Source organism: Mirounga angustirostris, unplaced genomic scaffold (genome assembly GCF_029215605.1).
Source record: "Mirounga angustirostris isolate CCGP_5_RB_7025 unplaced genomic scaffold, mMirAng1.0.hap1 SCAF_3, whole genome shotgun sequence".
Taxonomy (NCBI): Eukaryota; Metazoa; Chordata; class Mammalia; order Carnivora; family Phocidae; genus Mirounga; species Mirounga angustirostris.
The window spans coordinates 133,967,968-133,980,866 of NW_026991711.1; the positions used below are offsets into that span (position 1 = coordinate 133,967,968).

At 43.3% G+C, this 12,899-nt stretch overlaps 1 protein-coding gene across 2 annotated transcripts in view; it reads left to right on the plus strand.

The window, feature by feature from the left end:
- KLHL23 (kelch like family member 23) overlaps positions 1-12,899 on the plus strand; it is a 39,242-nt gene that overhangs the window by 14,279 nt on the left and 12,064 nt on the right. Inside the window, exons 1-2 of one of the 2 annotated variants that reach the window (XM_045868663.3) lie at positions 9,278-9,454; positions 10,388-11,602. In XM_045868663.3, the coding sequence (XP_045724619.1) occupies positions 10,390-11,602 (1,213 nt within the window). In that variant the 5' untranslated portion in view covers positions 9,278-9,454; positions 10,388-10,389. Of the gene's footprint in view, positions 1-9,277; positions 9,455-10,387; positions 11,603-12,899 lie in introns of those variants that run through there. The other variant, XM_064586660.1, reaches the window with a different exon arrangement.

The following is a 12,899-nucleotide window of genomic DNA, read 5'->3' on the forward strand; positions in this document are numbered from 1 at the left end:
AAGGAGGGGCACCTGGCTGGCTGCGTCAGCAGAGCATATGGCCCTTGATCTCGGGGTCATGTTTTCAAGCCCCATGCTGGGCATGGAGATTACTTTTAAAAAATGGAAAGGATTTGGAGAGATGAAAAGTATAGAGCTTCCCAGATGGAGGGAATAACTTGAACCAAGATGGGAGTGAGCACAGCATATTCATGAGGCAGTGATGAGGTGATGAAGTCAAGGGTTTAAACTGGGGAGGACTGGAATCAGTTTTGTAAGTGGGATTTGGCCAATTTATGGACAGGTTTGAAAGCTAACTGCTAGAGTTTGAATTCTTCCTGCGAAGCTGTCAGGAGTAAGCAAAGGGAACTGATGTGTACAAAGTCGTGTTTGGGGAGATTGAAAGGTTGTGGACAGCTTGGGAGAAAAGGGGAGAGATGACACAGGAAAGTCTTGCTGTAAACCAAGTGAGAAGTGACAAAGACCTGATAAGAGAATTAAAATGAAGGGATAAACCAGATGCTTTGAATTTGAAAATTAAAAAACAGTCGACCCTTTTAGACCCTATGCTAATCTGCACTACTGTGGATTAAGACACTTATGTCATATCCTAGAGAACTATGGGCTCTTGAGCAAGTTTTTAAACAAAATTCCAAAAGTCTTCATTTTAATACATTCACGTTTTCATTTATACAACAAATATTTATCGAACACCTGTTGCATGCAGACATTGTTCTAAAAATACAGAAGTGAATTAGAGATAACAACTATGAACAGACAAAAATCAGTGCTTTCATGGAGCTTACATCGTAGTGGGAGAAGTCACACAATAATCTGATAAATAAGCAAATAGATATAATTTTCTAGATGGTAATAAGTACTATGGATTAAAATAAAGCCAGTAAGAGGGATAGGAAATAGCAGGTGGGGCAGGGAGACCATTTTAAATAGGTTTGTAGAAGACGGCCTCACTGAGAAGTTGATATTTGAGTAAAAACCTGATGGAGGTGAGTAAGGGGTTGTGTAGCAGTAGCCGCGAAAAGCAGTTGTAGGCAAAAGAAATAGCCAGTAGTGAGGACAGAAGCAATGCTGTCCCTAGTGAGGGCAGAAAGCACACCTGGGTGTGGGGTCCAGGAGGCCATTATAAGTAATTTGGCTTTTACTAAATGAGACACAGAGTCATTGGAGAACTTTAATCTCTGATTTATTTAAAAGTATCAGTTTGTCTTGGTTTATTTGGGCCAATGTTCTTACCTTTTTTTTTTTTTTTCTGGTCATAAGAATTGGGTTTCTGTTGCTTGTAACTGAAAAAGTTTCTAGGGGTGCCTGAGTGGCTCAGTCATTAAGCGTCTGCCTTCATGATCCCAGGGTCCTGGGATCAAGCCCCGCATTGGGCTCCCTGCTCAGCAGGAAGCCTGCTTCTCCCTCTCCCACTCCCCCTGCTTGTGTTCCCTCTCTCGCTGTGTCTCTCTCTGTCAAATAAATAAATAAAATTAAAAAAAAGAAAAATTTCTAGTTTATTGTACCCTGTCTTCTATTAATTTTATCTGGAATTCAGCTTTAACTGTGGTACCAAAACATATTCTCAATAAACTGCTATCTTTAAAGTGACCCTCCCCCACAAAGTTGTAGACTAGTTCCTGTTTTGAGTCTTTCATAAGTTTTTTGAACAAGTGCTCCCAAACACCTGAAACATTGTGTACTCACTTCTACATTTTCAGACTGGTATTGAAAACTTTTCATCATAAATTTAAACATTTTCTAAGTCTGTGATTTCTTTTTTCTTTTTTTAAGATTTTTAGTTATTTCTTTTTGGAGAGAGAATTTAAAGATTTTACTTATTTCCAGAGAGATAGAGAGTGCAAGTGGCGTGCAAGGGCAGAGGGAGAGAATCTCAAGCAGACTCCACACTGAGCACGGAGCCTGACCCGGGGCTCGATCCCATGACCTCAAGATAATGACCTGAGCTGAAATCAAGAGTTGGACACTCAACTGACTGAGCCACTCAAGTGCCCCCCAAGGTTGTGATTTCTAATATATTATAAAGAATGACTTTTTTAAAAAAGATTTTTTTAAGTAATCTCTACACCAAACATGGGGCTCAAACCCACAACCCCGAGATCAGGTTGTGCCCTCCACTGACTGAGCCAGCCAACCATCCAGGGATGACTTTTTAATATGAGTTTAAATAACTCTTAAATCTATTGAGTAAAAGCTATCTATAGTAATTTGAAACCATCATTCATTTAAAAATACATAAACAGGTATCTAAGATCTATAAAGAACTTCTCAAACTCAATACCCAAAAAACAAATAATCAAGTCAAAAAGTGGGCAGAAGATATGAAAAGACACTTCTCTGAAGAAGACATACAAATGGCTAACAGACACATGAAAAAATGTTCATCATTATTGGCCATCAGGGAAATCCAAATCAAAACCACATTGAGATACCACCTTACACCAGTTAGAATGGCAAAAATGGACAGGGAAAGAAACAAGTGTTGGAGAGGTTGTGAGAAAGGGGAACCCTCTTACACTGTTGGTGGGAATGCAAGTCGGTACAGCCACTTTGGAAAACAGTGTGGAGTTCCTCAAAAATTTAAAAATAGAGCTACCCTATGACCCAGCAATTGCACTCCTGGGTATTTACCCCAAAGACACAGATGTAGTGAAAAGAAGGGCCATATGCACCCCAATGTTCATAGCAGCAATGTCCGCAATAGCCAAACTGTGGAAAGAGCCGAGATGCCCTTTAACAGATGAATGGATAAAGAAGATGTGGTCCCTCTATACAATGGAATATTACTCAGCCATCAGAAAGGATGAATACCCAACTTTTACATCAACATGGATGGGCCTGGAGGAGATTATGCTAAGTGAAATAAGTCAAGCAGAGAAAGTCAATTATCATATGGTTTCACTTATTTGTGGAACATAAGGAATAGCATGGAGGACATCAGGAGAAGGAAGGGAAAAATGAGGGGGGGGGATTGGAGGGAGAGATGAACCATGAGAGACTATGGACTCTGAGAGACAAACAGGGTTTTAGAGGGGAGGAGGGTGGGGGGATTGGTTAGTCCGGTGATGGGTATTAAGGAGGGCACGTACTGCATGGAGCACTGGGTGTTACACGAAAACAATGGATCGTAGATCATCACATCAAAAACTAATGATGTATTGTATGGTGACTAACCTAACATAATAAAATTTAAAAAATAAAATAAAAAAATAAAAATACATAAACAAGGGGCACCTGGCTGTCTCGGTCAGTGGAGCATGCAACTCTTGATCTTGGGGTTGTGGGTTGAAGCCCCATGTTGGGTGTAGAAATTACTTAAAATCGTTAAAAAAAATAAAGGACATAAATAAATTGTTCTTTAATAGTGTGAATTTTTTTCCTTTTTTTATAGAAGTATAATTGACACACAATGTTACATTAGTTTCAGGCATGCAACATAGTGATTGGAAAAGTTTATACAATCTTATACATTATGTTGTGCTCACCGTAAATGTAGCTACCATCCATCACCATGCAACCCTATTACCATACCATTGACTATATTCCCTGTGCTGTACCTTTTATTCAACAGTGGAAAATTTTAAGCTCTTTCCTTTTTCTTCTTGAGCCCATTTTTCTGTTCCACTTCTCCCATAAAATGCTGTCCTACTGAAAATACAGGCAGTCCTCATTTCACACAGTAGTGCAGGAGCATAAAATGACCATGCAAGATTACTGTGCAAAGTAATGTTAATAATTAGTGGGAAGCATTTTAATTGTCTTGTGACCTTTACATTTTTTGCTAAGAACATTAAAAACTGTCTTACTGGGTCGCCTGGGTGGCTCAGTCATTAAGTGTCTGCCTTCAGCTCAGGTCATGATCCCAGGGTCCTGGGATCAAGCCCCGCATCAGGCTCCCTGCTCCGCAGGAAACCTGCTTCTGCCTCTCCCACTCCCCCTGCTTGTGTTCTCCCTCTCGCTTTGTCTCTCTCTGTCAAATAAATAAATAAAATCTTAAAAAAAAAAACTTACTATCAGTTACAAATGTATAGGAAAATGAAAAACATAGCAGGATCAGTATTTACTTAGTGCACTGCAATTAGAAACATTGAGGATAAAAGTATTTCTTTGTAAAAAAATTTTACTGAGTAGTTTGAACAGTTCTTGCCTTTTTTTGGTCATACTACTTAGAATACAGAGTCTATGCCCTAGTGAATTGTCGTACCTTTTTCTAAGTTTGGATCGGCTTCCAACATTTTATCCTTTGCATTTTCAATGCTGTGAAGAATCTCCATAAGTTCTTTTTTTTTTTTTTAAAGATTTTATTTATTTATTTGACAGAGACACAGCGAGAGAGGGAACACAAGCAGGGGGAGTGGGAGAGGGAGAAACAGGCTTCCTGCGGAGCAGGGAGCCCGATGCGGGCCTCGATCCCAGGACCCTGGGATCATGACCTGAGCCGAAGGCAGACGCTTAACCACTGAGCCACCCAGGCGCCCCGATAAGTTCCTTTAATATGAAGTTTTTTGCCAACATCTCTTCTTCTGGGACATCTTCATTCCTTTTGTCAACAACCAGTTTCCTCCCTTAAGTCCCTAAGTTGGCCTGCAGCAATTTCCACCGGCTGCATAGCCAGACTCTCTCGAGTGGTGGCAGTGTCTACATTCCCACGGTCAGCTGTTTCTTCTAGAATTTCATTCTATTCAATTCAAATTTCACTTGTGGCAGGATCCTTCAATTTTTTGCTGGCCAATGTCCTCTTTCAATGATCTATTTTTGTAAAATATTACACACAGGGACACCTGGGTGGCTCAGTCAGTGAAGCGTCTGCCTTCAGCTCAGGTCATGATCTCAGGGCCCTGGATCGAGTCCCACGTCGGGCACTTTGCTCTGCTTGGGGCCTGCTTCTCCCTCTACCCCTTGCCCTGCTCACGCATGCATGCGTGCTCTGTCTCTGACAAATAAATAAAATCTCTAATAAAAAAAATATTACATGCATTTACCACTGGCAGACATGGAGATAAGACAACTACAAGCTTTGCTGTCCGCATGTGAACTGAATAAGAAATGCACAGTGACGAATCACCAGTGATTTTGAAAGAAGAAACATGATTAGTCACTGACCATGATGTTCATCTGTTATTTATGTGGTGATTCATGGATTGAAGAGCTAGGGGCGAAATTTGCATTCTGTGCAATTACAGTTAATACACCATAGTAACTGAAATTTGAATCCTGTTTAGGAGATTGGTGTTATTTAACTAAGCCACGGTAACTGAAATTCGTGCATGTTGGAACCATTCAAAGAAAGGATTGTCTGTATACTTTTATTCTTTTTGTTAATCACCTCTTTAAACTTGTCTGCTACAAAAATGGACACAAATTAAAATTTAAACTACCTTATGTCCTTTATTCTTAAGTAGTAGAAAGAATTCTGGGCTGATTAACATTACAATTATTATAATTGCTCAGACAACATAAACTGTTTAAATTAAAAGTAAAAATTTCAAAAATTATTTCAGTCTGATAATTGGGCTATTTTCTTTCCACTTAAGCCATATGTCTTTGGCTAAGTATTGCTTACAGTTGGAATGAGACAGAGTTTAGATCAATGATATTCCTGTTTTTCATTTCGGTAGATAAAGTCCATGAGAAAATGTGTTCACATAGACAAGTGGATGGGAATGAGAGGAATTTTGTTGTAGCAGTACCACTCATTTTGTGGATTCTTTCCAAGTTATTTGTCAAAAATGCTCTTTGAGGGGCGCCTGAGTGGCTCAGTTGGTTGGGCAACTGCCTTCGGCTCGGGTCATGATCCTGGAGTTCCGGGATCGAGTCCCGCATCGGGCTCCCTGCTCGGCAGGGAGTCTGCTTAGTCCTCTGACCCTATCCCCTCTCATGTGTTCTCTCTCTCTCATTCTCTCTCTCTCAAATAAATAAAATCTTTTTTAAAAAAATGCTCTTTGACTTTTGCTAAAAACAAGGAATTTGAAAACTCTGACTTACAGAAGTACTTGTTACCCAGTCGTTAGAATGTTCACTTTCTTATTTTCCAGGAAGCATACCCAAAAGGCTTTGCCAGATGTCACCAGCTCCAGGGCAGCTGTTATACACCTGTGCCGGTTGTATACGGTACAGCTCCTAAGGACAGTGTTCACACTGCTCTCTACTTGAGGGGGATGAGCTGGAGTTGGGCAGTGCACAACTTACAGAGCTGTTTGTGGTGGCCTTATAAATTATACCTACTATTTTATACTTAGCAGCAACTTATTTAAGCCAGTATGTAAATGAAGTATGCAAAATTTCCTGTATATGTCTATCATTTACACACATTGATAATGATATCACAATCAGCATATCAAACATTTAATGACATAGCAATACTTAGTGGAAAGATGTACTAATATGGTAAAAACAATAAATAAAATTGTTATTTTTAGAAACCAAGGGTCTTTTGAAAAGCAAAGCGTGATGTCAAAAGGCATCTAACTCCATGCCAAGCTCAATATCTGCCAAGAGTCAATTTATATCTCATCTCCATGGTGGCTCTTTATTTCCTTAAGACTTGAATTCACAGATGGCACATTTGTTTTCTTGAACAGTGTCATTACTTTATTTAACTTATGAATGCTAATTATATGTTTCTGAGTGCATCAAATCTATTAGCATTTGCAGTGGTCTCTTTGACAAAGCATATGGTAAAGAGGAATTGCGCTGGCAGTCCCCTACAGGACCTGCTCTTCCCTTGGCAAGTTGAGGCAGTCTAATATATACTCATAGACACTTTTTTTGGCCTTTTAAAAAATTGAGATATAATTGATGTGTAACATATACACTTTTAAGTAATAATTCACAGCCAGGAAACATCAGGCAATGGAAGCAAAAGTTTTTGTGTTTTTTTTAAGATTTTATTTATTTATTTGAGAGAAAGAGAGAGAGCACAAGCAGGGGGAGGGACAGGTAGAGAAGGAAAAGCAGACTCCCCACTGAGCAGGGAGCCCGACATGGGGCTCCATCCCAGGATCCTGGGACCGTGACCTGAGCCAAAGGCAGATGCTTAACCGACTGAGCCACTTAGGTGTCCCAGAAGCAAAAGTTTTAATTGGTCCGGAGAGCAATCTGAAAAAACTGCACCAATGACAATATAGTGAATTCTATTATTCAGTAATAATTTATCCCATGCCCTCTTGATTCTAGAAGCCCTTGCTCTTAGTTAGGTGGAGTCTATAGTATTTTCTTTGCATCAAAATTGGCATCATAGTCATCTGTGACACTTCAGTGACAAACATGGAAATAATGCCCCATCTTCAATCAGTCACAATCATGGCCTTGAATGATAGCACCAACAATAACATCACTATCAGTCATGAAGGACAAGCTGTCTATAATCACAACTAACTACAAAGTTTATAATTTTTTGAAGACATGTTTAAAAATACTAATTTCCCAGTTGAGGTTGTGATGGAGAATTAAGTGTAAATATCCTGTCATTGTAATAGCTTTCATATATAACATTTCTATGCCACATCCAACACCCTCTCACATTTATAATTTTATTTTGTCTTCCCAATAATCTTAGATTGAGAAAATAGTGGTGTTTTCTGTTTTACATATCAGAAAACTAAGGATCAGAGAAATTTGGTGACTTGCTTAAGGCTGTATGTTACAAAAGTGGCAGAGATGAACCTTAAGCATAAAACAAAATCTCGGATACTTTTCTTCTCTACCAAACTGTTTACCAGATGTTGAGATATTGAACGTTTTGTTTTTCTTCCATTTTGGGTCCAGTGCTCTACCAAACTGTTTACCAGATGTTGAGGTATTGAACCTTCTTTTTTTCCTTCCATTTTCGGTCCAACATCCATTCTTCTAAATGTGCAAAAGAATCACCTGAGGCCCTTGAATAGAATACAGATTCCTAGGTCTCCACCTCAGAGAAGTCTGGGTGGTGGTGGTGTTTGTGGGGTGCTGCATCATTAGGATTGACCTGTAGAATGAAACTAAAACCACCCAAATGAGAACAAGCAGATGTTATTTATTCAGCTCTTGCTATAGCAACAGAGTCAGCCACCATCACTTGTTTTTGGCAGAGGCTCAAAGGCAGGCAGGGGAGTGGGAAAACTTTAGAAAACTGAAAAAAGGAGGAAGGTCTCAGGTATCTTCTGACTGGAGGATGTTGGCCTGGGAAAGCTGGAGGAGGGCTACTAGAAGCAGGGGGTATTTTATGTGATTGGTTTGGGGAGCATATTGGCTTTCCCTGGTTGGTCCTGAATTGGAAGTCCAGCAAAAATAGGGAAGCTGGTAGTCCTTGAGGATGTCCTGACTGTTCTGGTCCGGCTGCAGAGGTTATGGTTTGGCTTCCTGGGCTTCTTACATGGTTCAGAGTTCTGTGTTCACATAGTTTGGCCATTGCCCACATTTGCATATTCTGTCTCTCAGACCATACTCCGAGAAACACACTGGGCTTCTGGTGTTCATTTCATCCTGGTCTCTTTCCTCCCTTACCATAGCTAGACTGTAAGCTCCATAAGAGCTCTAGGTAACAGAGCCTAGCCCTATCAGACCCTCAATAAAAACTTGCAAATGAATGGACGAATGATAAATGACAAGATTTGATACTGGCTTTTGCTGGAAGAACAAAATGAACCTTCTGGTGTAGCACATGGACATCTTTGATGGGACTTGCTGTCACCAGGAAGAAAGACTAGAGGCTGCTTCTTCAGCTACTCTGCTCTAAATACCTTAAGCTGAATCCTTCACCCTGGCTGCTCTCCGTTTTTCTGAAAGCTTCCAGGTTAGTGTGCAAATCAGCCCCAGGGGCTCCCTCCTGAGTGCTCTGCTGGGGGACGGGATGGTGTTCGTGGGAAAGCGGCCGCTACTTCTGGCGTTCTCAAGGCCACCTCGACCCCAGACCTTTAAGGTTTGCAGCATTCTCTCCACACTTTCCCCTCCATCTCTCCCTCTAGGGCCTGGGCTGGTGGGAGCTACCGAAGGAGGGGGAAAGGGCATCCCCCTTCCAACCCCCGCATGTGGTCTTAATTCGGGAGTTTGTCTAGACCGAAAACGCTCGGGGGTGTGTGCTGTGTGTAAGACCCAGACCCAGGGAGAGAGGGGAAACTAGTCGCGCAAGCGGTCTCCTCAGGGCAGCCTTCCCACCTGCTGCGGGGAGGAACCGCCGGGAAGGGGCCGCAGCCGCGTGCCCGCAGCCCCCCGCCCCGCCCCTGCTCGCAGCGCCGCCCCGCCACCTGGGAGTTCCCGCGAGTGGCCCCGCGCCCAGGCCGCGCGGGGGGCTGTTGGGTTGGAGGCGGGGAGCAGCCGGGGCACCAAAATAGGAGCCGCTTGTGGGCTGGAGCTGCACTAGCAGGCACCCTCCGCCGCGCCTCTTCCAAAGATGGTCAGAGGGTCCGGAGGCGCCCCCGCCCCCGCTTGCCGCTAGCCCGTCGGCCAGCACCGCGTCCCGGAGCCGCAGCCGGAGGTAGGTGCCCCGCGGCCCCGCCGCCCGGGGCCAGCCGGGGGCGAGCCCGCGGGGCCGGGCGCGGGAGAGCGAGGCCGCGCCGCCTCCCGAGCCCGCCCGCGGCAGAGGCGCGGAGACAATGGCCGCGCGGGCGCCGGGCCGGGCCGGGCGCGGGGCCGCCCGTGGCGCCCTCCCCACACCTGTGCGGCGTCCCGGGGCAGACGGACGCGGGCACCCGGCCCGGCGGGCGGCGCGCGGCCCCCTCGAGTCGAGTCCCCGCGCCAGGCCCGGGGCGGGCGGTCTCCGCGCGGGAACGCGGGCCCGGGGCCCAGGCGCGGGGCGCGCGGAAACCCCTGCGACAGCCGCGGGGGAGGGGGCGCGGGGATGGGGGGCCGCGGCCCGGCCGCTTTCTTTTCTCTCCTTTCTTAAGCAGAAAGGTACAGGGCTTCCCTTTTCCAAGATTTCTTCTTTTCCAGTTATATTTCGATCCTCCCTTTCTTGGCAGCTCGATGCGACTTGCAAGGGAGATGGAGCTAGTGAAAAAAGGTTGAATTGGGGCCGAGCCGAGACGGCCAGAGTCCGGTCTCTAGTGGGGTGACCCCTCGGACAGTGGTTTGCCAAGCGGGGCTTCTCTCTCTCGGACCGCCAGCTCGGGTCCGATTTCGGAGACTGGGTGAATGGGGTAGCAAATCAATATTTCGTCTTTAAAAGATTACTGAAAAACCGGGGGGGCCTCGTTTCAGGCTTCAAGCTACCCGGAATTCAAATTGAGCATCACATAAATTACGAAATAGTCTATCCACATTTTGCGTTTGTTACTTAGAATGCTGAACTTAGTCTAGGTTTGGCGTGTATGCGATGCTAATCAGTCATCATAAGGATTGGTGTATTTAGCATTGATTATTTGCGGTGATCTGCAAAACTGAAAACACGTTTGTTTCATGTTTATTGCAGCCATGGCTCTAAAAGGACAAGAAGATTATATTTACCTTTTCAAGGATACAGCGCATCCAGTGGATTTTCTAGATGCATTCAGAACATTTTACTTGGATGGATTATTTACTGATATTACCCTTCAGTGTCCTTCAGGCATAATTTTCCATTGTCACCGAGCTGTTTTAGCTGCTTGCAGCAATTATTTTAAGGCAATGTTCACAGCTGATATGAAAGAAAAATTTAAAAATAAAATAAAAATCTCTGGCATCCACCATGATGTTTTGGAAGGCCTTGTGAATTATGCATACACTTCCCAGATTGAAATAACTAAAAGAAATGTTCAGAGCCTGCTTGAAGCAGCAGATCTGCTACAGTTCCTTTCAGTAAAGAAAGCTTGTGAGCAGTTTTTGGTAAGGCACTTGGATATTGATAATTGTATTGGAATGCACTCCTTTGCAGAATTTCACATGTGTCCAGAACTAGAGAAGGAATCGCGAAGAATTCTATGTTCAAGGTTTAAGGAAGTGTGGCAACAAGAAGAATTTCTGGAAATCAGCCTTGAAAAGTTTCTCTTTATATTGTCCAGAAAGAATCTCAGTGTTTGGAAAGAAGAAGCTATCATAGAGCCTGTTATTAAGTGGACTGCTCATGATGTGGAAAATCGAATTGAATGCCTCTATAACCTACTAAGCTATGTAAACATAGATATAGATCCAGTGTATTTAAAAACAGCTTTAGGTCTTCAAAGAAGCTGCCTACTAACTGAAAATAAGATACGATCTCTAATATACAATGCTCTGAATCCCCTGCATAAAGAGATTTCCCAGAGGTCCACAGCCACAATGTACATCATTGGAGGCTATTACTGGCATCCTTTATCAGATGTTCACATATGGGATCCTCTGACAAATGTCTGGATTCAGGGAGCAGAAATACCAGACTATACTAGGGAGAGCTATGGTGTTACATGTTTGGGACCCAACATTTATGTAACTGGGGGTTATAGGACGGATAACATAGAAGCTCTTGACACAGTGTGGATCTATAACAGTGAAAGTGATGAATGGACAGAAGGTTTGCCGATGCTCAATGCCAGGTACTACCACTGTGCAGTCACCTTGGGGGGCTGCGTCTACGCTTTAGGCGGTTACAGAAAAGGGGCTCCTGCAGAAGAGGCCGAGTTCTATGATCCATTAAAAGAGAAATGGATTCCTATTGCAAACATGATTAAAGGTAAGTACAGATTATATTTATTCTATAATTTTTTAGGTGTGCGAGGTTAGGCCAGTGGTCTAAATTCTCTTGCAAAGAACTTTAAAAAGAATGTATCACTTTGGAATGCTATCTAGGAACTATAATAGATTATACAAATAATGGTGGACAGAATGTTCCAAGTAGAAGCATAGTAGAGAAGTCCATAACTTGTCTGAGGTTATGTGATTAGAGTATGCTCCTCAGACTAGAAAAATAAGAAAACAGTACAGGGTGCCTGGGTGGCTCAGTCATTAAGCATCTGCCTTCAGCTCAGGTCATGATCCCAGGGTCCTGGGATCGAGTCTCATATCGGGCCCCCTCCTCGAGGGGAAGCCTGCCTTTCCCTCTCCCACACCCGCTGCTTGTGTTCCTGCTCTCGCTATTTCTGTCTCTGTCAAATAAATAAATAAAATCTTTAAAAAAAAAAAAAAAAAGGAAACAGTACAATTCATTCTACTTACTCTACAGCCTCTTTCAAGCCTAGATCTTGCTTCAGGTCTTTTTTTTTTTTAAAGATTTTATTTATTTATTTATTTGAGAGAGAGAGCACATGAGAGGGGGGAGGGTCAGAGGGAGAAGCAGACTCCCTGCCGAGCAGGGAGCCCGATGCGGCACTCGATCCAGGGACTCGATCCAGGGACTCGATCCAGGGACTCGATCCAGGGACTCGATCCAGGGACTCCAGGATCATGACCCGAGCCGAAGGCAGTCGCCCAACCAACTGAGCCACCCAGGCGCCCCCTTGCTTCAGGTCTTAAGAATTTATATTTAAGTCAAAGACTAAACGAAAAGAGAAGGTCGGGTGGTTTTATTAGTTCATATGCAATTATTCATTTTTGCTTGCTCTTGAAATTGAACCCTTTTCAGTTCTGCTTTTAAATATTCAGCTTTTTCCCTCCCATTATCTGATCATCTCTCTTTTCAAAGGTCTTTCATTAAACCCTTGAACGTTTCGGTCCCTGTAGAGTATAACAAATTACATTCTCTCAAAAACTAGAGACAGATCGCCTCTGCTTTTTGTGATTCAAGTCTTGGTTCCGAGGGTAAAAGATAGGGGCAGACCCCCTCCCCTCCCTCATGTGACCCACACAGCCAGACACACTGTTGGGTTTCAATGTCTGTCTGATAAACACTGTATTTTCTGCTGTGTTCAGTGCTGGATTAGCCTTGCTCTCCTTCCCTCCCACTGGCAAAAAAAAGTTAAACTGAAATCTTACTTAATTACATTTATTCATTTGTGCTGGGCAGTTGCACAAAAGCAACTGGTAGGTTGTTT